The sequence below is a fragment of the Clinocottus analis genome, unplaced genomic scaffold (assembly GCF_023055335.1).
Source record: "Clinocottus analis isolate CAN_PGR_092001 unplaced genomic scaffold, fCliAna1.0.p SCAF_18, whole genome shotgun sequence".
In the NCBI taxonomy this organism is placed as follows: Eukaryota; Metazoa; Chordata; class Actinopteri; order Perciformes; family Cottidae; genus Clinocottus; species Clinocottus analis.
This window is the reverse complement of record NW_027175909.1, coordinates 1,744,925-1,768,321: the sequence shown is the minus strand read 5'-3', so window position 1 is coordinate 1,768,321 and position 23,397 is coordinate 1,744,925. Positions and strand designations below refer to the sequence as shown.

The following is a 23,397-nucleotide window of genomic DNA, read 5'->3' as shown; positions in this document are numbered from 1 at the left end:
AAAGCGTAGATTAATAGCTGAGGGTTTTGTCGACATTTGAAATTTTAAATATTGTCTCAAGCTCAACGTATGAAGAAACTGTAAACGTTTGAAGTCGAAGATGATTTGAAGATTTCCCCATTGGGTCCCATTATAAAAAAATCATAAAAAGCTTAAAAATTTGGAAATTTGAAAAGTAAGAAATATGAAAAGGCATAGCTATCGTGTCCTTAGGTAGCTGAATATTTGAATAATTGAACTTATTTCTGTAGCTGAAAATATGAAGGAGTTTAAGAGGTCCAAAATACGGATGGAAGAAATAGAATAATAATAAAAAAAAGTTTAATAAAGATTTGAAGAACAATAGTTGGAATGCTTGCAGCATTCCAACTTATAATAAGAACATGAAGTTAATAATAATAAGCCCGCAGGAGCCCGCAGGAGAACATGATAAGCCCGCAGGAGAACATGAAGTTGGCTTGCAGCATGGGGTCTATGACCCCATGCGGCTGAAGCCACACTTAATGAAGGAACTTCACCCTTACTTCAGCAACACAAGGACTCTCGTGACACTTTACCATTGTCAATATTTTACACAGTGGTTGGTTTTGTTCAAGGCAAAATTTCCTTGAACAGTTCATCAAAAGCGCCAAGAGAAGAGGTTGACCTGCACGGTATGGCTTTCTTGTCAGGGAGGATGAAGAATTGGTGCATCACATTCTTCCTAGGTCCAACTGCCAGGAGGTAGGGTTGAGTGCTGATAGTGATGGCATCAAGGTGCTCTTGGATGTTTGTTCCAGTCTGAGAAGACAAACACACATGGAGACATTACAATGACAGTTGTAATATTATCAGTATTGGAAACTATAGTAACATTAATCCCACCACTGATTATAATAAAAAATTCATGTCATCAATTTGAAAAAAAAGAAGAACCTTTTTGAATGCCACAAGACGCTTCTCTGCTTGGACTGCCAACACTTTTCTTGGTTTCTTCCAACCCTGACCAGAGGATGGAATTAGGTGCAGCAACAGTAAAACTGAAGACAGGTCTTGGTCCCAACCTGTAACACATGTTTTTTGTTAACACACTTCAGCATATCTGCAATGTCAAAAATCTGAGCCAAACACTTCAGTGCTTTTTAAGTTTTGTTCAATTTACAGTATACACTATGTCATCTTATATGTACTGTATATCCCAATCCAGCTTGACATATTATGCTGATATGCAATTTGTTGATACATTTCAAGTCTGAGGTCAATAAAACAACAAACAGTTTACCAAAGTCAACCTCCAGTTCAGTGCCATCCTCAGGCGGATCAGCTGCCAGCAGGTGTTCCTCAAGCTCAGTGATGTATGGAAGCTTTCGGCAATGTTGGATTATCTTTTTCTTGAATGTGGTTGGCCACCTCTCCAGAAGCTTGCCCGAAAACTCCTCGCCAAACATCAGAACAAAATCTTGTTTAACCTGGGGTGGAGATGTTGAGAGACTGTTACAGGATTTCATAGCCAACCAAACTGAATTGTTAGTTGTTGTTTGAGTGTAACAACAATTCCCATTTACTGTCCGTCTAAATTGTCAGATACTTACCAAGCCTTTAACATCTTTACAGCGTGGATAGTTGGACAGTGTTTCACTTGACTGCCGGTGGTCAAAGATTATGTTGCGTCGATAGACAAATGTCAGTCTAATCTTTTTTTGATTGTGTCCTCATCAGCAGAATGTTTCATTAGTGAGATGGCTTCTTTGCATTCATCATCGTTTAGAGCCGTCTCGGAAACACACTTGGACTCTCGTCTCACAGTTGGTCCTCCAGACATGTCATCACCAAATGTTCCTTTGGCTGATTCTACACAATATAAAACATACCTTACCATCATCAATACTGATCACAATGATGTGCATTTTTAAAACACTTTAGGTAACTTAGATTTGACCTAAGTTTTAAGAAAAATGTTTTTTTTTTAAATTATTGGCTGGAGAAACATGTGCAACAAAAGGCCATCAATGGTCTTGTGACTGCCTTGTTCTCAGAATTACCTCCAAATGATGATCGTTGGCTTTTGCATTGCATCGCTGGATAGTTTTCATCCACCAGGCAAGGTAACCCTTCCCACCCTCGCCATCATAATAATGCTCCTTGGAAGAGATTTCAAATTGGAAAAACATGCTCTGGTAGAATTAAAAACAGCATTTCACATAACCACAACTGTGTTTAACTCACATAGCCATTCTTTAAGTAAGGGTCACTGAGGTAGGGGAATATGGCCACAATGCCTTTGGCATACATTTCCTTCACCTGTCTGGGCGGTGATGTACTGCAAAATTAAAGAAGAAATTATTTTCGGTCATATTTACAGGATTTAATATGATTGAGAACACAAGGGCTAACTAAGAACAATTAATAAATTACCCATTTTTCTCTGTCATGTCAGCTGCGAGAATGTTCACCATTTTCCTTCCGCTTTCATCCACCAAGGACTTGGTTCGGTTGTATTCATTTGTTATCAGTTCGCCACCAGATTTCTTGGTAAGAATGTATTCCACCAATTTAAACACAATGATAAACAATTCACTATGTTAGGAATATATTAATTGCAATTCATAGTTGACTTTAAGTCACTTGAAACCCACACTATAATAGCCAAACAATGTAATTTATTATCTCCAATTATGCCATCTTTATCAGAAACAGTTTAAAATGTGTCACAAGAAAGTATTGGTTTTCATACATCAACTCTCATATTCTTAGCCTCTGTATCCAGCCTCTGGCGTTTTCCAGAAGGGCTTTCAGAAATGATGATTGTATCCTGCGAGTCTGAGGAGTCCAGCACTGATGGTTGGGACTGCTCAGAAGATTTTGCCGTGGAGACAGATTCTAGCCATGATCGGAGATGCAAAAGGGAGATAAAAACGTTATACACACTGCCCTTTCTGCACTTTTCCTTATCTATTGAACAACATAAGCTTCACATGATAAATAAGATGGCGCCGTGCCAACGGCTGCCTGTCGCAGTAGCTCCCCACATGTTTTACTTTTTATTGTCTTTTTATTCACTTTCCTCTCTTTCTTTTCTTTCACGTTTTGGATTTAACTTCGTTCCACAATGGACACTAAGTACAACTTCAAAACCACTACGGACAATGACTGGGACAATTGTTTATTCACGCGATCAGCTGATTGCGCTGCGCAAAACACAACTGTTGCCTGGAGACAGACCTGTGATCCAGGCAGAGCTACGGAGAAGGGCTCGGGGCTGCAGGTCGGGTGTTAAGAGGAGGGCAAAAACCAGGAAATACAAACCCCTGGTACCGGCAATAATTACGGGGAACGTGAGGTTCTTGTCCAATAAGACCGATGAGCTCGGCGCGCTGGTGATGACTGAGAGGATCTTCCGTGAGTGCAGCCTCTTGTGTTTTACGGAGACATGGCTGCACGCGGATTTTCCAGACCACAGCGCGTCTGTGCCCGGCTTCAGGATGGTTCGAGCGGACAGAGACGCTGCACGGAGCGGTAAGAAGAGAGGGGGCGGGATTACAGTGTACGTGAATGAGTGCAATCCCGACTATGTGTGTGTGAAGGAGCGTTTCTGCAGCCCGAACATTGAACTGTTGACCTTGGGGATACGGCCATACTATCTGCCGAGGGAGTTCACGGCCGCCATTATTGTTGCCGTCTATGTGCCGCCATCAGCTGACGCTGGGGAAGCAGAGAACACCATCCACTCCACTGTATCTGGACTGCTGAATCATCAGCCTGGTGCCTTCTTGACTATCACTGGTGACTTTAATCACACCACCGTGGGCAAAGTTCTGCCAACTTTTCAACAATATGTAGACTGCCCCACAAGGAACAATAAAACTCTGGACTTGCTGTATGCAAATACTAAGGATGCATACAGCGCCACTGCCCTTCCCCCCCTTGGCAGGTCTGATCATGACCTGGTCCTGCTGACTCCTAAGTATGTTCCTCTGGTGAAGAGGCTGCCTGTGACCACCAGGACTGTGTGGAGGTGGTCTCCGGAGGCTGATGACACCCTCCAGGACTGCTTCGAGTCAACGGATTGGGCTGTGCTATGTGGACCACATGGGGAGGACATCAACAGCATGACAGACTGTGTCACAGAATACATTAAATTCTGTGAACACACCATCATCCCATCCCGAACTGTGCGCTGCTTTCCCAACAACAAGCCCTGGATCACAAAGGACCTGAAGGCTCTTCTTAACAAGAAGAAAGCTGCTTTCAGGTCTGGAGACAGGGATGAGCTCAGGAGAGTCCAGCGCGACCTGCAGGTGAAGCTCAGGGAGGGCAAGGACTCCTACAGGAGGAAGCTGGAGGCCAAACTCCAGAATAACAACAAGAGGGAGGTGTGGACTGGGATGAAGCAAATCACCGGCTTCAAAGTTGGAGGGAGACAGCCAGGAGGCTCCCTGGAGAGGGCCAACGAGCTGAACTGTTTCTTCAATAGGTTTAGTTCACAGCCCCCCTCCGTCTCCTCCATCCAACACCCCCCCCCCCCCCACAAACACCTCCCTCTCTGCCCCCCCCCTCCTCCCCCCTGCTGAGCTGCACAATCACTGAGCCCTCAACATCAATGGGCTCTTCCACCCTTCCACCTCCCCTCCCCCCTCTCTCTGTGACGACTGACCAGGTGAGAAGACAGCTGAGGAAACTCAAACAGAGCAAGGCGGAAGGTCCTGATGGCATCAACCCCAGGGTCCTAAAGACATGCGCCACCCAGCTGTCTGGTGTCCTGCAGCACCTCTTCAACCTGAGCCTGAGGCAGGAGGAAGTCCCGGTGCTGTGGAAGACGTCGTGCCTGGTCCCTGTCCCAAAGAAGTCGATGCCATCTGGCCTCAAGGACTACCGACCAGTTGCCCTCACTTCCCACGTGATCAAGGTGCTGGAGAGACTGGTCTTGGCCCACCTCAGGCCGCAGGTGAAATCGTCGCTGGACCCTCTGCAATTTGCTTACCAGCCTCATGTGGGAGTGGATGACGCCATCATCTACCTGCTGCAACGAGCTCAATCGCACCTGGATGGAACCGGTGTCTCTGTGAGAGTCACTTTCTTTGACTTCTCCAGTGCATTTAACACCATTCAACCATTTAACACCATTCAACCACAAGGTACTGTTCTGTCTCCCTTCCTGTTCACCCTGTACACAAATGACTTCCAGTACAACACGGGGTCATGCCATCATCTACCTGCTGCAACGAGCTCAGTCGCACCTGGATGGAACCGGTGTCTCTGTGAGAGTCACTTTCTTTGACTTCTCCAGTGCATTTAACACCATTCAACCATTGCTACTGAGTGAGAAGCTGCGGGGGGTGGGGGTAGACTCGTCCACCATCTCCTGGATCACTGACTACCTCACAGGCAGACCACAGTTTGTCAGAATGGGCCGTGTGCTGTCTGAAACGGTGATGTTGGAGCCCCACAAGGTACTGTTCTGTCTCCCTTCCTGTTCACCCTGTACACAAATGACTTCCAGTACAACACGGGGTCATGCCATCTGCAGAAGTACTCTGATGACTCTGCAGTGGTCGGGTGTATTAAGGATGGACGGGAGGAGTACAGAGCAGTGGTGAGTGACTTTGTGGAGTGGGCCGGCGAGAATCACCTGCTTCTGAACGTGAGCAAGACCAGAGAGATGGTGGTCGATTTCAGGAGGAAGACAACAGCTCCGAGACCTCTGAGCGTCCTGGGAGAGGACGTGGACATGGTGGAGGAGTACAAGTACCTGGGTGTCTCCATCGACAGCCGACTGAACTGGAAGGCCAACATCAACGCTGTGTACAAGAAGGGGATGAGTCGACTCTTTTTCCTGAGGAAGCTTCGATCCTTCAATGTGTGCAGCAAGATGCTGGAGTTGTTCTATCAGTCGGTTGTGGCCAGCGTCTTGTACTTCGCCATTGTCTGCTGGGGGAGCAGCATTGGAGCCGGTGACACCAACAAACTTAACAAGCTGGTTAAGAAAGCCGGCTCCATCATCGGCTGCAAGCAGGAGCATTTGGAACAGGTGGTGGAGAGGAGGACACTAAAGAAACTATTGTCCATATTAGACAACTCGGACCACCCTCTCCACCAGCTCCTGGAGGGTCAGCGGAGCACTTTCAAAAAGACTCATCACGCTGCGCTGCCACAAGGACCGCTACAGGAAGGCATTCCTACCCTCGGCCATAAGACTATACAATAAATCCCTCGAGTCCAGATCCGTGGACTAATTCTCACTGTACACTGTACATGTATATAGATAATACTGATGTATATATGTTATGTATGTTGCATACATATATTTTGCATTTTGCACATTGCACTCAGTTTACATTTAATTTAAATGAAACCCCTGAATACACTGCATTTAATTTAATTTCAGTTTGCATTTAATTTAACCTCCGAATGCACTGCTGTGTTTGCTTGTTGTGTATGTTTTGCACATGTGTATGTGTGTATGTGTATATGTATGCATGTGTGTATATGTGTATGTATATATGTGTACATGTATGTATGTATGCATGTGTGTATGTATGTATATATATGTATGTGTACATGTATGCATGTATGTGTATGTATGTATGTATATGTGTATACGTGTGTGTGTATGTGTATGTATGTGTGTACGGGTGTATATATATATATATATATATGTATATATATATATATATGTATATATATATATATATATATATATATATATGTATATATATGTGTATATGTATGTGTGTGGGCCACGGGTAGGTGTGTGTGTGTGTATGTATGTGTGTATGTGTATATGTATGTATGTTTGTGTGTATATGTATGTATGTGTGTATATATATATATATATATATATATATATGTAGATGTGTATGTATGTGTACGTATGTGTGTATGTATGTGTGTATATATATGTATGTATTCATTTCGCTTGCTTGCATATATATATATATATATATATATATATATATATATATATATATATATTTATACTTATTTTTTACTTATGTATATATCTGTTACCCCTGTTCCTGTTATTATTTATTTTATTTTATCTGTGTTTAGCTTAGCTTATGGCATTGGGATGCTGCTAGTATGACAAAAAAATTTCTCCTTGGAGATTAATAAAGTACTTTTCATTCATTCAATAACTTATTCATTAAATATTATGCATTACAAGTGTAGCTGAAACAAGCCTGTGTCATATTTGATCGTTAGCACCCCAGTTGGTGGATCCTCTACTATGTCCTCAAAAACATTGTCATCGAACTCAGTTCCCGGACTGTCAACAACTTTTACCCCTTATGTCATGGCTGGGACACCAAACTTTGCAAATGCAAGGAAACAGGCACAAAAGCATGGAACATTAGTGCATTAATCACTAATACTGCTCAAATGTGGATCATTACCTTTTAAATAGAGGCTTTACATAAAAAGCTTTACATTATTGGGGATTAAAATGATCCCAACTATTTTGATAATTTGATTTATCAGTTGAAGAAAAATCAACATTCCCTGATTCCAGCACTCTTAAATATGAATGTTTTTGTTTTTTACTCCTATCACAGTAAACTGAATATTGTGAGTAAATCATTTAAGGATGTCATGTTACGCTTTAGGAAACACTGTTCTTAATTTTCTCCCATTTCATGAATACACATTAAATTTATTCATCAAGAAAATAATGTACTGGTTAATAAACAATGAAAATAATTTTTAGTTGGACCCCTGATAGTGCCATAACTATATCTTAAGCATCCATAGTTAAGAGGTTGGGGAAGGGAACCATAAAAGACATTAATATTGAAAAATAAACAGAGGACTTTTAATTTACCATCATTTTCTGAATATTCCAGTATATTAATTTTAAATAGCTAAATTATATTACTATTAGAACTTTTTAGGAACTTTTTTTCCATTAGGAAATGGAAACCTCCGACAAGGCTCTGATATTAGCGGTATTTAATTACAATGAGCTTTACAATTCTAGATGGAAACACTACTCTACTGCTCAGACGACGCTCGAACTGACTCCTGCTAAGCTGAAAGCACAACTGAAAGCACTCGCCCTACTCTCTCTTTAAAAAAAAAACACACAAAAAACGCACAGCGCATTTTTGGGAAAAATGGCTTTAAAAAGTCGAGTCCTATGTGATCGGCCCTAACACAACTCTGAAAAGCACAATTTCTCAGTAAAGCACATATATTAGTTACTGGTTACCCCTTACTACCCACCTCTGTTATCTTCCCTGTATATCTCTTTTTATCCCAGTGCCACCTTGCCCGCAAATTAGAACTAACTAACAGCGTTATAAAGACTAAACAACCATTACCCCGCCACTATGTATTAACAGCTCATTTTGCTGTTGAGTTTGAGTTAGCTAACGTTAGCTTGTTAGCCTTAATTGGCTTAACATTGACCTCACGTAAGCTAGTGACCAACTCGGTCATGTTAGCCCTTTTATAATTCGGCATTTAAAATGCGAAGAAAGCTGGAATATAGCAAGCCGAACATATGAAGTTATTCTAAACTGTTGCTTGTGTTGAAATGCCAAATACTTGCTTTAGTAGGTGACTAAAAGACACTTACCTCAATCCATCGATGTTAAGAAGATGGTGGCGAGAAAAATCCAGATCGGTTAGAAATGAGGTGACGAGGGGCGAGGGGCTTTTTAGAGTACTTCTGACACCACCCGATTTAATATGACAAAAACTATTCATATAATGGGCGGTAGGCATGGACCACGATCCAGATAGCCACAGTCCATCGTAGCATGCAGAACCAGCTCCAGACAGCCATGATCAATGGTGGTTGGGCAGGACCAGCTCCATACAGCCAATCTATGGTGGGGGACAAGACCAGCTCCAGACAGCCATAATCCATGGAAACTTGAGGCAAGGAAGCGCACAGGCTCCCGGAAAGGAGTATAGTTAGTAATGCACGTTGAAAGACAATAATTTATCCAGAAGAAGAAAGGAGACGGGAGATGAGAAAAAGTAGGGAAAGAAGAAGAGGAAAGGAGGAGCTCAGTGTATCCTAAGATGTTCCCAGCAGTCCCGGCCTATAGCAGCATATCTAGGGGAAGTGGGGGAGGGGGAGGAGGCCTTCTGACTGACTCACAGGGTGGATACCCTCGCCAATCAAGATGGGAGTTGTCTGACCCGACCTCTGAAAGAAAGCTTCCTGGATCAAAGATCGGGGTCTAACTATAAGTACTGTCAAAGAGGAATCTTAAATGAGGTGACAGTGTCTGTCCCCCGGACTAAAAGTGGAAGCTTATTCCACAGAAGAGGCGCTCGATAACTGAAGGCTCTAGCCCCCAACCTTTTTTTTAAGACTCTAGGAACCCCAAGTAACCCTGCATTCAATGAACGTAACTCTCTAGTGGGGTAATATGGCACTATAAGCTCCTTAAGATATAATGGTGCATTACCAGTTGAGGCTTTATAGGTGAGGAGAAGGATTTTAAATATAATTCTAAATCTTACAGGAAGCCAGTGTAGAGCAGCTAATACAGGAGTAATATGATCTCTTTTTCTAGTCATTGTTAGTACACAAGATGCAGAATTTTGTATCAACTGGAGAGACCCAAGGGCCGTACCAGAGCAGCCTGATAATAAGGAGTTACAGTAATCTGGTCTTGAAGTAACAAATACATGGATTAACGTTTCTGCATCATTTCGAGACAGGATATATCTGATTTTTGAAATATTACATAAGTGAAAAAAGACAATTCATGAAATTTGTTTATGTGGACTAAAGGACCTGGTCAAGGACTAAAGTCCTGGTCAAATAAAACTCCAAGATTCCTTAAGGTGGTGGTAGATGCCAAAGCAATACCATCAAGAGAATCTACATCATTAGATAATTGATTTCTGAGGTGTTCTGGGCCAAATAAAATAACTTCTGTCTTATCAGAGTTCAGCAGCAGAAAGTTACAGGTCATCCAGATCTATATGTCTTTAAGACACGCCTGAAGTTTAGCGACCTGGTGGATTTCGTCTGGATTTATTAATAGATATAATTGAGTATCATCGGCATAGCAGTGAAAATGTATTAAATGTTTTCTAATAATATTCCCGAAGGGTTAGAAACTCAATATCACAACTGAGACGCAGGCAAGTAACAAAAGAAAAACAATTAAAACCCTGGGAATATATAAGGTAAATAAAATTGGTCCAAGTACAGAACTTTGAGGACCCCCCTGACAAACAGCAGTGGTCATTGAGGCTTTATTATTTACATAAACAAACTGAGATTGGTCTGATAAATATGACTAAAACCAGCTAAATGCTGTACCTGTATTACCAATCAACTGCTCTAATGTCTGTAATAAAATGTCATGGTCAATGGTGTCAAATGCAGCACTGAGGTCTAACAGGACAAGTTCAGAGACAAGTCCCCTATCTGATGCAACTAAAAGGTCATTAGTAATGGTCACTAGTGCCATCTCTGTGCTATGGTGCTTTCTAAATCCTAACTGAAACTTCTCAAATAAACTATTAGAATGTAAAAAGTCAGACAACTGATTTGCGACTACCTTTTCCAGTATCTTTGAGAGAAAGGGAAGGTTAGAAATAGGTCTATAGTTAGCCAACACCTCTAAATCGAGGCTGGGCTTCTTAAGGAGAGTTTTAATTACAGCAACTTTAAAAGACTGTGGCACATAACCTGTTAGTAAAGACCCAATAATAATATCTAATAGGGAGGTGCTAATTAAAGACAAAACTTCTTGAAGCAGTCTCGTCGGAACAGGGTCCAGGAGACAGGTAGAGGATTTAGAAGTAGAAACCATTGAAGACAATTGGTGGAGGCTAATGGGAAAAAAATCTATCTGAACACATATCAGGGCCCACAACCGCCTCCAAGTCCGCCCCACCTGAGGATGGACCGGCAATAACCGAGGCCAGAAGAACATCAATCCTGTCTCTAATATTCAGAATCTTATTATTAAAAAAATTCATAAAATTATTACTACTCAGCTTTGTAGGAATACATAGATCCACAGAGCGAGGCCTCGTAACCAGCCTGGCCACAGTGCTAAAGAGAAACCGAGGGTTATTCTTATTTTTGTTTATTAGTTTTGAGTATTAGGCTCCTCTGGCATTACGGAGGGCCTTTTTATATATTCTCAAGCTATCCCGCCAAACTAACCGGGACTCCTCCAGACCATTAGAACGCCATATGCGCTCAAGCTTGCGCAATGCTAACTTCAATATGCGGGCCTGAGGGTTATACCATGGAGCTAATCTCCTTTGTTTAATAGTCCTCTTTTTTAGAGGAGCTATCGAGTCCAGAGTCACTCTTAATGAGCCAATAGCACCATCAACAAGATGATCAATCTGGGACGGACTAAAGTTAACACAGGAGTCCTCTGTTATATTGAGACATGGTAATGAATCAAACATAGAAGGAATCACTTCCTTAAATCTAACAACAGCACTGTCAGTTAAACATCTAGTATAAAAAGTCTTGCCTAACGCTGTATAATCTGGTAGTATAAACTCAAAAGTTATTAGGCAATGGTTGGATAAAAGAGGATTTTGTGTTACTACTAAGTGTTCTATATCAATGCTATATGTCAGAACAAGGTTGAGGGTGTGATTAAAACAGTGAGTTGGTTCCTGTACTCTTTGACAGAAGCCAATTGAATCTAATGAGATAAATGCAACACTAAGGCTATCATTACCAACATCCACGTAAATATTAAAATCACCTACAACAGCGATTCCCAAAGTGTGGGTCGCGGCCCACTGGTGAAGGTACTGCAGGTGGGCTGCGAGAGGTCATTTATATATAAATAAAACGTTTTTAATTTTCAATTTTGAAAAGCTTGAAATTGATATAAAAATATTCATGATTTAAATTACGTGTTATTCTTTACTGGTGTAACCGAGGGTTCTTTTTGCGCCTATACTGTGTGGTACTAATAAAAACAATAACAAGATCGTTCGTCAACCAAGCCAGCAACTTCTTTATTAACGTCTTCCCTTTTTCACCACCAACATTTCTCCGCACCTCTTTCCTCCTTCAAAATAAAAGCCCTGGAAACACAATATGAGAGCTTACACTGGCAACAAAGACAATGCCTGCGGAATTAAAGGCGGTTTTGGATGAAGCAGTGACAACAGTAAATTTAATCAAAAGTCTTCCACTGCACCTGTTTGCCATATTATGCGCGGAGATGGAAAGCGACCACCGGCAGCTTCTCCTGCACACTGAAGTCAGGTGGCTTTACTGGTAAGGTGCTCACCCGACTTTTTGAACTGAGTGACAAAGTCAGGACATTTTTTGTGAACTGTCAGACCAATTCTGTGACTTCAAGTGGCGTATTTGGCCAACATTTATAATTGTGTGCTTGTGTCATTGTTTTCTTGCTTTCCCGCTGAATTTAAGCATATTGGAATTTCTAATTTTGGCGTAGGAAAAGAAATGGGGAGGTGTGAGGCCGTGGCCGATCTGAAGACTGCTTGTCCGAAGGTGCCGGAAACGGCCCGCTACGCGCCGGGTCCGGGACGGTAAGAGCCCCCGTCGCGTCAGTTCCGGTCTTCTCTAAGTCAGGTTGTGGGGGCAGCTGTAGCTCAGGGGGATAAGTCCCGTCCCGTTACCACAAGGTTTTGTCAAAGGTGTTGTTTTATGAAAAAAAAAGCCTCAAACTGCTATATTTGGATGTATTGAACGCCATAAGTAATAACCAAGTTAAATATATGGTGTGGTACCTGAGAAAATTGAAATGTCACAGATGTGCGCAAATGTGCCCCAATGCAAATTTTGGAGACATCGTCTGAATTTTCTCTGTACTAAACCCTCTCTGACTTTGTTCTGCTTCGCTTTATCAAAGTCAACATTTGCAGTGAGAATGTTCACATATTGTGCCATGGTTTGGGTTAGAGTCAGACCTTACAGCTGCATCATTTTAAATAAAAGTTATCCTGAAAGTGATTTTTTTCTAGGCGGACCCAAAACATTTGAATTTTTGCAGCCGTCATATTCATTTACCAGTATCAGATAGACTGATATTTACACATCTGAACAAAATCTCACATGTGCAGCCTTTTATAACAACAACATTATTCAAATAGCCCAAGTGGTTGCATAGATACACCCTTTTTAGTTTGGGTGTGAAATTTTCGAGCAGAGGCTTAAAAATTGGTTTGACTGTTTATGATGAAGTGGATGTAGTTACTGTGGTTAATATTCATGTGGACAATAATGCACACCTGAGCAGAAAAGTTTTTTTAATACGTTGATTTATTATGATTTTATTCTCATTCAATTTATACTGTCTTCTCAAATATTACAACTTTAATATTATGACATTATTTTTGTCAAGAGAACACATGAACACAGGAAATTAGAAAGTAGAAGGTTTAAACATGAGCCCAACATTTTTCTTGCTAAAACAGAGAGAGAGCAGGAGTAGGTTAAAAAGTAATAAAAAACTAATTACTGTATTGTTTTATTCAAACAGGTGCTACACGGACATTTATAGAGATTAAGGACAAAAGAGGAAGGCAAATTGAATCATTCTCGTAATCTTCCTACCAAATATTACGTTAAATGAGAAAAGTCCCACCAAGGTATAATTGTAATTATATAATTGTGGATATTCCTATGAATGTGGGTATGCATGTGCATATGAATGTCTTTATGAATGTGGGTATGAATGTCCCTATGAATGTCTGTGTGAATGTCCTTATGAATGTACATATGAGACCAGGAACGGACGCCTTGCCTCTGCACAGGAAAGAACTGTGAAGACGGAGAAAAGCGTGTAACCAGGGAAACAGACATGCAATGTAAATAAACATGGAATTCTGTTGACTTTAAGGAAGCACTTCCTCATCTAGGACGCTTTACATTTGTTGGTGGATTTTGATTTTGAGTTGCCTGTTCTTTTTTTAATAATAAAACGTCTCCTTCTTTTGAATCGTCTAATTTTGCCTGTTTTTTCAGTCATATTGTACTGCCCTGCCCTCGCCTGCCCTAGGGACCTCGTGACATGCGTATGAATGTACATTCATCACAGGATGAATGTGGTTATAAATGCTGCTTTGTGAGGTAAAGCACTTTGACAAGCCTGTAAGACTGGAAAAGCCCTAAATGCTTTTACCATGCGTATGTGTCCAGAAAACTTGTGAAAATTGGACAAAAAAACATTTAATGAGAACATTAATTGGGAAAATAATAGTTTAATACATGCTTTAATCCTTCACATCGTCCTCCTCATTCTCTAAGTGGACCATCTGCTTTTCCGCTTTCAGCAGTCTCACTCCTAAAGAGAGGGGAAACACAGGTGGTCAACTTTAAACCAAAAAACCTGTTCATGCTGACTTTTTTATTTTCTTAGATTTGGCCACAAAGTGAATAGCGATCCGATGAAGTGTGTAACAGACAAAAAAAATCATCAGGCTAGTTAACTAATTTGACAAAGAAAACAAAGGTGAAAGGTGAAATTATAACCCAAACTGTCTATTGAAAATATTTGTTTATAGAGTCACTTCCTATCTCAACTGTGACCTTTAATGGTTTGTTCTATTACCTAAGGTAAAACAAACTCCAACCAGAACCCTCTACTGACTTTAATAAGTACTGATTTGAACCCCAAACCTAATTACAGCTCAACCTTTGTGATGACTTATCAGAAAACACCCATATGCATTTTTATTTTTATTGATCGATGGCCAAAGTGCAAAACATCCTATTCGCAAAATTGTCCAGCAAAAGTGAGAACGAGCCTCCTATTAATTTTTTAGATAGGAGGTTTTGCTCTTTGGCCATCAGTATGGGGTTTGGAACGCAGAGAAAAGTAAAGAATATATATGCAATCTATACAAACATGTTGTAGACTCACAGCTTCAAAAGGAAGCACATACTCCAGATGGAATGATCACAAAATAAGCGTAGCATTCTTAAATGTATACGTTGAACTTTCAGTCCATCATTTAAGAAAACCGTAACTCAGCCTTTAGCCTAAATGTGTGTGTTTGTATCTGTGCTGACCTGGGATATGTGGAGGAGAGAGGAGGACGGGTGTGTCTTTTCTGCGAGGTTTCTGCTTCTGGTTTGCCTCCTGATTCTTTGTGCAGAGAGCCTCCTTATCCTCTTTATCATCCTTCATCTCTGACTTCCTGTTCACCGGGTCCTTCTCGTCTGTCACAGACAAAAGCCAGACAAATTGTTATATTGTCAACCAACTTCACCATACACTTTTCCATAAAAGATACAGATGTGCACAAATAATCAGCCTTAAGTATTCACACCTGTTCCATCTGGTTCAAACATGATGCAAATATCTGTGGCTCAGTGGTGAGCAGGATCGTCTTTCAATCAGAATATTGGTGGTACGATCCCCAGCACTGCTAGCGCTTGTCGATGTGTCCTTGAGCAAGACACTTAACCCTAAAATTGCTCCCGTAGCTGTGCTTTTGGTGTATGAATGTGTATGAATGGTTGATAAAACTGATGTGGCACCTTGCATGATGCATCCCATCAGTGTGTGAATGGGTGAACGATGTCATGTAGTGTTAAAGCGCTTTGAGTGGTCGGAAGACTAGAAAAGCGCTTTACAAGTACAGGTCCATTTATCATTTATTCATACGTCTGTTTAGCACAGCTGATGCTTGATCTAAAACACAGATGTGCTCTTAGGTCAGGCTTATGCACACAACGTCTGTTCTTTTTGGCCAAATATTTGCATGGTATATACAAGTTTACATAGGTTGAACTATAACAGCCTCAGGGAGTTTCAACATGGCAGTGAATGGACTGAAAGAAAAAGCTTAAAGAGCTCTAATGCAACTAAGAGAACATGTAAAACCCAAACTAAACACTGTAAAGACAACTCTTTAGGGAGAGTCTTTTTTTAAAGAAGAAACTAAAAGACAAAGTCGAGCAGAATGTTATCTTGGACTGTAAAGAGATGATGTTTGTCAGAATTGTCAGAATATTAATTCAATTCATATGTAGCTTTATTGGCAAGTTGTTGCCAAAGCATTTTACAGAATACACATAATAAACACAGGCGTCATATGCAGCTTGTACTGATACAGCCCACAGTGCATTTATAATAATACATTACAGCACACTATAATTGTATACAGTTAATGCTTGTTTCTGAATGTTTAATAGTGATGGAAAACGGTCCAGTTCTGCTCAGCAGGAATTGTTTGGTGTTTTCCTTTTGAGGTCCCTTTAGTCAAGCTCCAATCTACTGAGGAACCCCAGATATTACTTCCATGTAAAGCTAATGGTACATTATAACATATTTTTGCCCAGACTTTAATTGCAATGTTAATGTTAAATAATTTGTTTTTTAATCCAAACATTGCCCGCCATGCATTTTCTTTGAGTGGATTAATTGCCATGATACAATTTCCTGACACAGTGTGAAGTCAAACGTGGAATTTAGATTATAGTAAAATATATATATGTGTGTATATATATTAAAAAGAAATAATGTGGAGATAAATAAGTAGACTAGATAATAAACAGAAATTAGAAACGTTATTGCCGACACCTGAAAAGGGGGCGGAGCTATCGGCACCGGAAGTAGCTGCGGGGAAAAGTAGAAATCTGACAGCGTGAGAAGCGTGACGCTGTGCAGGAATAACAGACACATCTGCAGACACGGAGAGGCAGCCGGTAAGGGAGAGACACTTTGTTGGTGATGGCCACCATATAGAATGACGCGTGCGCTGGAACGCGCGGCGCACCTCCGCAGCACATCTACGTGTGGCAGCGTTAATTGTTTGTAAACATGTTGGTGGAGGCACAGCTGATGCGGTGAAATGTCGCAAAACGGGTGTTTTGATTTCATACGGAAAGGGTGCCTTTTGAAATGTGGCTTTTTTCTGTTTTATTTAAGGTTTTTCACCCTTAGTCGCTGAAAGGGAGCTTTGCTAAATGGGAGCTTTTTTTCAGTGAAATGGAAAATTTCGACTTCATGAACTGAATCTCAAAAATAAAAGGAGATAAAAAAAGGGAAAAGTTGTTTTTTCATTGGAGTGAAGTCCAGTTAAATCCGAGTGGATGGGTCAATCCCTTTCAAGTGGGGAAATGCACTAAACAGCTGACAGAACTTGACACACAGACATAGTGAGACCAAGGTCATTAAAATTCTTTGTGTGTAGAAACCCAGAAGGGTTTTTCTTGAAAGATCATCATTTAGGTTTTCATGCAGTGTACCTCCAGTACAGTAACCTCCAGTAAGACCATCTCTGGATCATCTCTCTACTGGGTGCTAATGCACATGCTCAGTGACCACAGATATACTTTCTGAATTATTTCTTCTGCTGTAACATTACTGTAACATTATTAATTGCTGCTTTATTCCACATGATACGGCCCATATGTTTTTATTCTGCACCTGTTATTACCATGTATGTATGTTTACTCTTTGTAAAGAGGAAGACACTAAAAAATGTGACAACCAAAAGAAAACAATATGGGGTCACTGGTGAGCTCATTTTGTCAAGCAAAGTTGTATTTAACTGTTTCCCCTCTGGATCTTATACAGTCCCTAATAAATGAAACAAGCATTTGTCATGAACACACAAATGAGTGTGTTTATGCACTATATACTCTATTGTTGTTTACTACCTTTATCAGTAGTATGTAGTTTGGGTTTCGAGTATAGCTCGGGGGGTATGTTTTTTGAAATCTGTGTTGAAAACCTTTTATCATTTTGTGAAAGAGACTTACTGTGCTTACAGTGCATGTTCTCCTGTGTCATCAGTCCATGTTCAGCCTCCAGGGTCGACCTCACACAGCCTGTCGTCATCTCTGAGGCCCTCTGGGCTTTCTGCACAGATCACATAACACACACACACACACACACACACACACACACACACACACACACACACACACACACACACACACACACACACACACACATCATCCATTATTCATTAGTGGACCTTATGACACCAACAAAGAATAAAGCACTTCAGGCGTGTGTGTGTCTCCTTCATACACAAGCTTTGATCACCACACTGAAACAGCAGCACACCGTTGAACCACATCCATCTCCACCTGTTATTGCTTTGTAAACCTTTAACATGTCCAAATATAACACACTTGTTTTAATATTTTGTTAAAAGTTATTAGAGGCAATATTGAGTGATTTTCCAAATGGACAAGAATAACAGCAAGCAGGTTACATGTATGAAACCAGAAGATCTAAAAAAAAAGGTTACAAATAAAAAACGGGAGCAAATGAAAAATGAAACGCACAAAAAGCTTGCGTTAAAAATAATCCAAATAGAATGAAGAGAAAAGCAAGCAGCACCCACAGATAAAGAATCAAAGCGTGCTCTTACCTTGGACCCGGCAGCGTCACACAGATAGGCTGCAGTAGTGCCACTCTGGGTTATGAAGCTTGGAGGAGGAGCATCACCCCCCCCCCCCACACACACACACAGACTAAATCTGAATAGATGTCTGATACATTGTACTTCATAATAGACTGACATTGACAGACAGAGGTTATTTAAACTTCAACATACGGTTTCCTTTAGAATATACACACACATTGATATTTATTTGCTTTAGACATGTAGAAAAGTATATTATTATATCCAACATATCTATTTCAACCTTCAAAAGTTAAAGAAACTTAGAAAGAGAGTTTATTGCTAATAAAACAGAGGTCATTGTCTGTGTCCCTACAGTGCAGAACAGCCTAGATTTCTTGTCCTCAGCTGCAAAGGATGTCACAGTAATCCCCCCCGATTTGTGGACGTCCGTAATATCAGTCACAACCTCCCTCTGTTTTACTATTATTGTGTTCAGTCGGCATTTTAGATGTTGCTTTAGCGGCTTATTGAGAAGCGCTTTGTGACATTATTCAAGAAACGGTTTTGATGACAGACAGGAATCTTATGCCATTAAATTATCCATCGAGACTTTCTATAAAAAAGTGACCAGAGCAACCGATTAAGTTACAGTCCTTGTTTGCATGAAAAAATGGATGTCATGTAAACCCACATGGTGCTCCAGATGTAAAACCTTGGACTCTTTGCATGCAAGAACAATCATGAATATGGGTCAAATCCATTACACCTTCGTTAGGACTATTCCAGTCACAACAGAGGAGATGGAGTGCAATTCAGTAGCATTTCCTTCATATTTCTTTGACATTTAATGAGTAAAAGTATAACTGAATGATAGACATCAAAACATGTTCTATACCTTTTAATTAGAAGTGGACGTGTCTATGGAAGTGATCGGTAGCGACACATTGGTTCTGGCCATGCTCTTTCTATAGCTATAGTTATATAAGCAGGTTTGCTACAAATAATCACATGTGATGCGCAATCTAACCAAAGCCTTTTGAAGTCTCGATGAGGGATGCTGCTCTGGTAATTGGTACTTCCTGCTCTGAAGTGTGTGTTGTCCCTTGCAGCACAACAGATTCAATGTGTTTTTGACAATAAAACGAAAAACTCAGAGTACATGACCATATACAAACATGTTTATTGTAGTGGTATTATTCATATCATGTTACATTGTACACTCGCTGAAGAGAGGCTGTCATTCAATAATTCATCCTATGTTTGAAATGCTCAACCTTGTAAAAAAGCACCCCAAATAGCCTTTTCTATGGCAATCGTTTGTTTTAGGTTCTAGGATTATTAACCAGAAAACATGGTCGATAACACACACACACACACCCTCATTGTATATTCCTGCAAACCACAAGATTAGATGTATGTCAACATTTCAGAACCAAAAACCTGTTTCATGAATACATTTCATGTCAGTTTTGTATCACTTTGACAGAAACATAAAGACAACTATTACTTTTGGTTTCACGTAGGACACGAACAACCGTCTCCTTGGTTAAAGCCTTGTGTTTGAACCATACACCACCCGTCCCTTTGAACTTCCTCAAATCGCTTCCTTTTGTGCGTCTATGTCAATTACTCCAAACAAGGCAAAATCCACATTCACTGAATCTGTTGTTTGCAGAAATGTACAATACCGTCATTATTTACAGTGGACTGTTTATTTTTAATTAAGTACAATTTGAATACATCATTTTCACAGACATTCATCATAAAGTGATTAACAGGGGCATTATACAAAACTGTATTTTACAAATATGATACTTTTTCTTTTACAAAAAATAAGTTTTCCCAAGAACTGACTGTGACAAGATAAGACATATTCTTCAATGAATAGAAGACTTCAGGCAACTTCAAGTTCTGATGAGTCAGATGTAGTGTCACACCTGAAACACCAGATCATATAAAAGTTGGAGAAAAAAAACCACAATAATATTGCAGAGAAAAAAACATTGAATATACATTGAAATGATTATTAGTAACTCTAGCATTTGACATCTTGAGTTGTCAGATGGTGTAAACTAGGGTTGAGGTCCCACTGCAGTGACATATTAGCTCCTCATGCTGCTAATCTAATTTATAAGGGATCTTCTATATCCTCCCACTTTGTGGATGTTGTTAAATCGACTGCTTGCCTGCCACGTCCATTGGCTGTCCACAGGGAGAGGACACAGCACACTTGAGATGTTCTGCTGCAACTCAACTTAGCTTAGCTCGTGTGAGTGATGTGACATTACAGGAACCGGACTTTATTCTGACAGCGGGGTAAACAAGGAGGCGTCAAACTACGCTCACCCGGATTGCACTGCCCTGGGTAATCATGGGAAACATCCAGTCCCTGAGACGCGAAGTGGACAAACTCTTGAGAAATGTTCATTTTCAGAAGGACTTCAGAGACTGCTACGTTCACTGAGTCTAGGCTCATTGAGTGCGACGAGGATGCAGACCTGTTCATCAACGTTTTGGAGCTCCACTTTAATTAGATTGTAAAGCTGAAGTGACGAGAAAAAAATTCAATGTGGTGGGGTATGTTTGTATTTTTACAAGCTATACAGCTCTGTGTATGCCAAATGTCAATCCTTTATCTGTATCGTTGTGCCCTTCCTACCTACCCTGTGAGTTTCCACAACTTTTTAAAACAACAGTGTACACCGACCTGAAGGTGAATGCTGCCTCTGCTTCCAGTACTATCTTTGATGCAGTGCAAAAACTGCAGACAACTTTATCTAATTCACCAAACTTTATTTTTAGGTGATAAACTATGTCTCTCTTAAAAAAACATACAAAATGTCTCCTGTCCAACTAAGCGGGATAAGACATTAGAGGTTTGTTTTAGCTCAGTAAAGAATGCAACCACTGGGCTCTACGGATCATAACTGTATAAAACAACTTCAACCCTTCAGGGTCTAAGCCACAATTACAAAATATCTTAAATTCACCTTTTAAAGGCACTTGAATATGAAATATATACCCATGTGTTAGATTAAACATTGCAGAACAATCTCAGCTTTTGAGGGCGACTGTGGCTCAGTAGTTAGCATGCCCGCCTTTCAATAAGCTTGTCTACGTTGTTGTGTCCTTAAGCAAGACACTTAACAACTAATTGCTGCCCGTTGCTGTGTCTACGGTGGATAGAGCAAAAAGGTAAGTTGCTTTAGATGAAAGGGACAGCTAAATGTAATGTATAACTGTAAAAGCTCTCTATATAATGAGCCAGCATTGTCCTAAGGCAAGAAAGAGATAATACGCCCTAAAGCTGAAAATATCTACTCATGTGGACAATATGAATGGTGATGGAAATTGGTTACAAAAGCAGTGAACAAAATGGTAGATGTTAATAAATGTCTAATACCAAGTGTTATATTCTCGTTTTTTGAGTAAAAGTGTTAAAAAAAGTTAAGTTTTCAGACTCGCGTTGTGCAGTACAGAGTACACAGAGTAAAACTGAACAGCTGATCGGAGCTGAGCAACTCTCTGTGGCGAGTGTTGTTCTGCATTACTGTTGGAAGAAAAACCTATTTACTCTTATTCAGTTACTGTTTCACTGTTATATTCAGACTTCTCATTGAACTGTCTTTAATCTTAAACACATACTCAGCATGTCTCCTGAAAGCAATGAAACTGGGGAATCTGTAGGTTTGTGTTGTCTTGAACAAGTGGGCTGGACATCTTCTGATGTGAGGAAAGTTCTCCTCTTTGAGAGAAGCGTTAAGATCCAGACGTGATCCAGATTTAAAGTGCTCTGTCATAGAGGATCAGACCGCAGGGTCAGGAGCTTTGCGCATGCGCGATTAACTTTCAATCTGGACAGGTAGCCTGCCGGTAGACTGCTGCTTTTACTTTTGCGAAGCAGCTCTTTGCAGCACCGCCGCTCGTTGAGAACAGAAGCTACATAACAATATGTGCTTTCACGTCAGGCTTTTTGATAACTTTAAAATACTTTAAAATAAAAGCGGGAGATACATTAGTTTTTTACTTAATTATTGAATTTGGCGTATAATTAGTCGCAGACAAATCATGCAATTAATCGCAGAAAAATCATGCAATTAATCAGTTACTTTTGCCCAGCCCTAATTTTTTTATATATATGAAGTTCAGTAAACTATGAAGCCCTTTGTCATGGCTGGGTTTAGTTATCCATTCCTTTATGAAGAAAACAGGTGACTATAGAATCAAGAGTAGACTTCAACACAGATAAATGATTCATGTAAAAAAAAACTCACCTTTTATAACTATGAGTCTGTTTTCACAGAATGATGCAAAGACTCCTTCAACTGCAAAACAGGACACACAACATTTAGAATAATTTAAAATATATCAGATTTTATGTAAAATTATATATCTAGTGTATCAATTATCGATAAACTATATATAGTGGCTGCCATTTGGCATGCTATTCTGAAATTAGTGCACTCACCAGTGAAACCTTTTTGTAGTTTCAGCATAGTATGCAGCGTCATTTTCACAGTTTGGAAATGATCTGAGTGACATTAAAATTTCATTGCTTGGCCTGACTCCATCCTCAATGTATGATAAGTAACTTGTGGTTATTGTACATAGCACTGTCACATTCTGTGATAGGTTTGTACATTTTACAGGCAGATGGAACATTTTGATTGTAGTGGTTGGATATAAAATGTGTCTTTGAGGGGATACAAATCAACTAATTAACATACAATTAAACAAGAACAATTTTACATTGAATAAACTACACAGAACACCACCACTTCAAATTTGGCATAGACACTTACTATGAGGGAATTCTTGGTCTGGGTCAAAACGTACCTGGACCCTACTGTGAATGCATTAAATATGAACAGTATGTATGGGTGGAGTCTTAAATGCAGCAGGCAACAACAGATGATTCTTCACTCTCTAATTGTTTCCGTAGGGCTTGCTCTTACTCTCTGGAGGAAACCCGTCATGTCCAGCTTGTCCGCCTTAGTGGGAGAACAGCCTGGGCCCTCACAGATGCACTTTGATCCAGGAGGTGACTGGCTGAGGGAGACCTCATTCCAGGTGCTCCAGGAGGAGGCAGGGCCACCCTGCTCGTCAGCTGGAAGGCTCAATGGTAGCAGACAG

The 23,397-nt window shown here is 40.4% G+C and overlaps 2 protein-coding genes and 1 pseudogene across 2 annotated transcripts; all 3 read right to left on the bottom strand.

Moving 5' to 3' along the window:
* Nucleotides 1-210: 210 nt before the first annotated feature.
* Nucleotides 211-3,411, bottom strand: LOC137789063 (uncharacterized; the record flags this gene model as incomplete). The annotated part of the gene is made up of 7 exons (XM_068582318.1): nt 3,404-3,411; nt 2,395-2,556; nt 2,206-2,299; nt 1,272-1,448; nt 599-780; nt 514-523; nt 211-258 (listed from the first exon to the last, which is right to left on the bottom strand). Coding segments are annotated over exons 1-7 (681 nt in total), but the record flags the coding sequence as incomplete, so codon positions are not given.
* Nucleotides 3,412-9,171: 5,760 nt separating this feature from the next.
* Nucleotides 9,172-12,136, bottom strand: LOC137789062 (uncharacterized; annotated as a pseudogene).
* Nucleotides 12,137-13,313: 1,177 nt separating this feature from the next.
* Nucleotides 13,314-18,320, bottom strand: ppp1r17 (protein phosphatase 1 regulatory subunit 17). Its single transcript, XM_068582197.1, has 4 exons — nt 18,289-18,320; nt 17,669-17,768; nt 14,969-15,118; nt 13,314-14,240 (listed from the first exon to the last, which is right to left on the bottom strand). The coding sequence occupies exons 2-4, from the start codon at nt 17,745-17,747 to the stop codon at nt 14,170-14,172; spliced, it is 300 nt and encodes a 99-aa protein (XP_068438298.1). The 5' UTR covers nt 17,748-17,768; nt 18,289-18,320; the 3' UTR covers nt 13,314-14,169.
* Between the last annotated feature and the right edge of the window lie 5,077 nt (nt 18,321-23,397).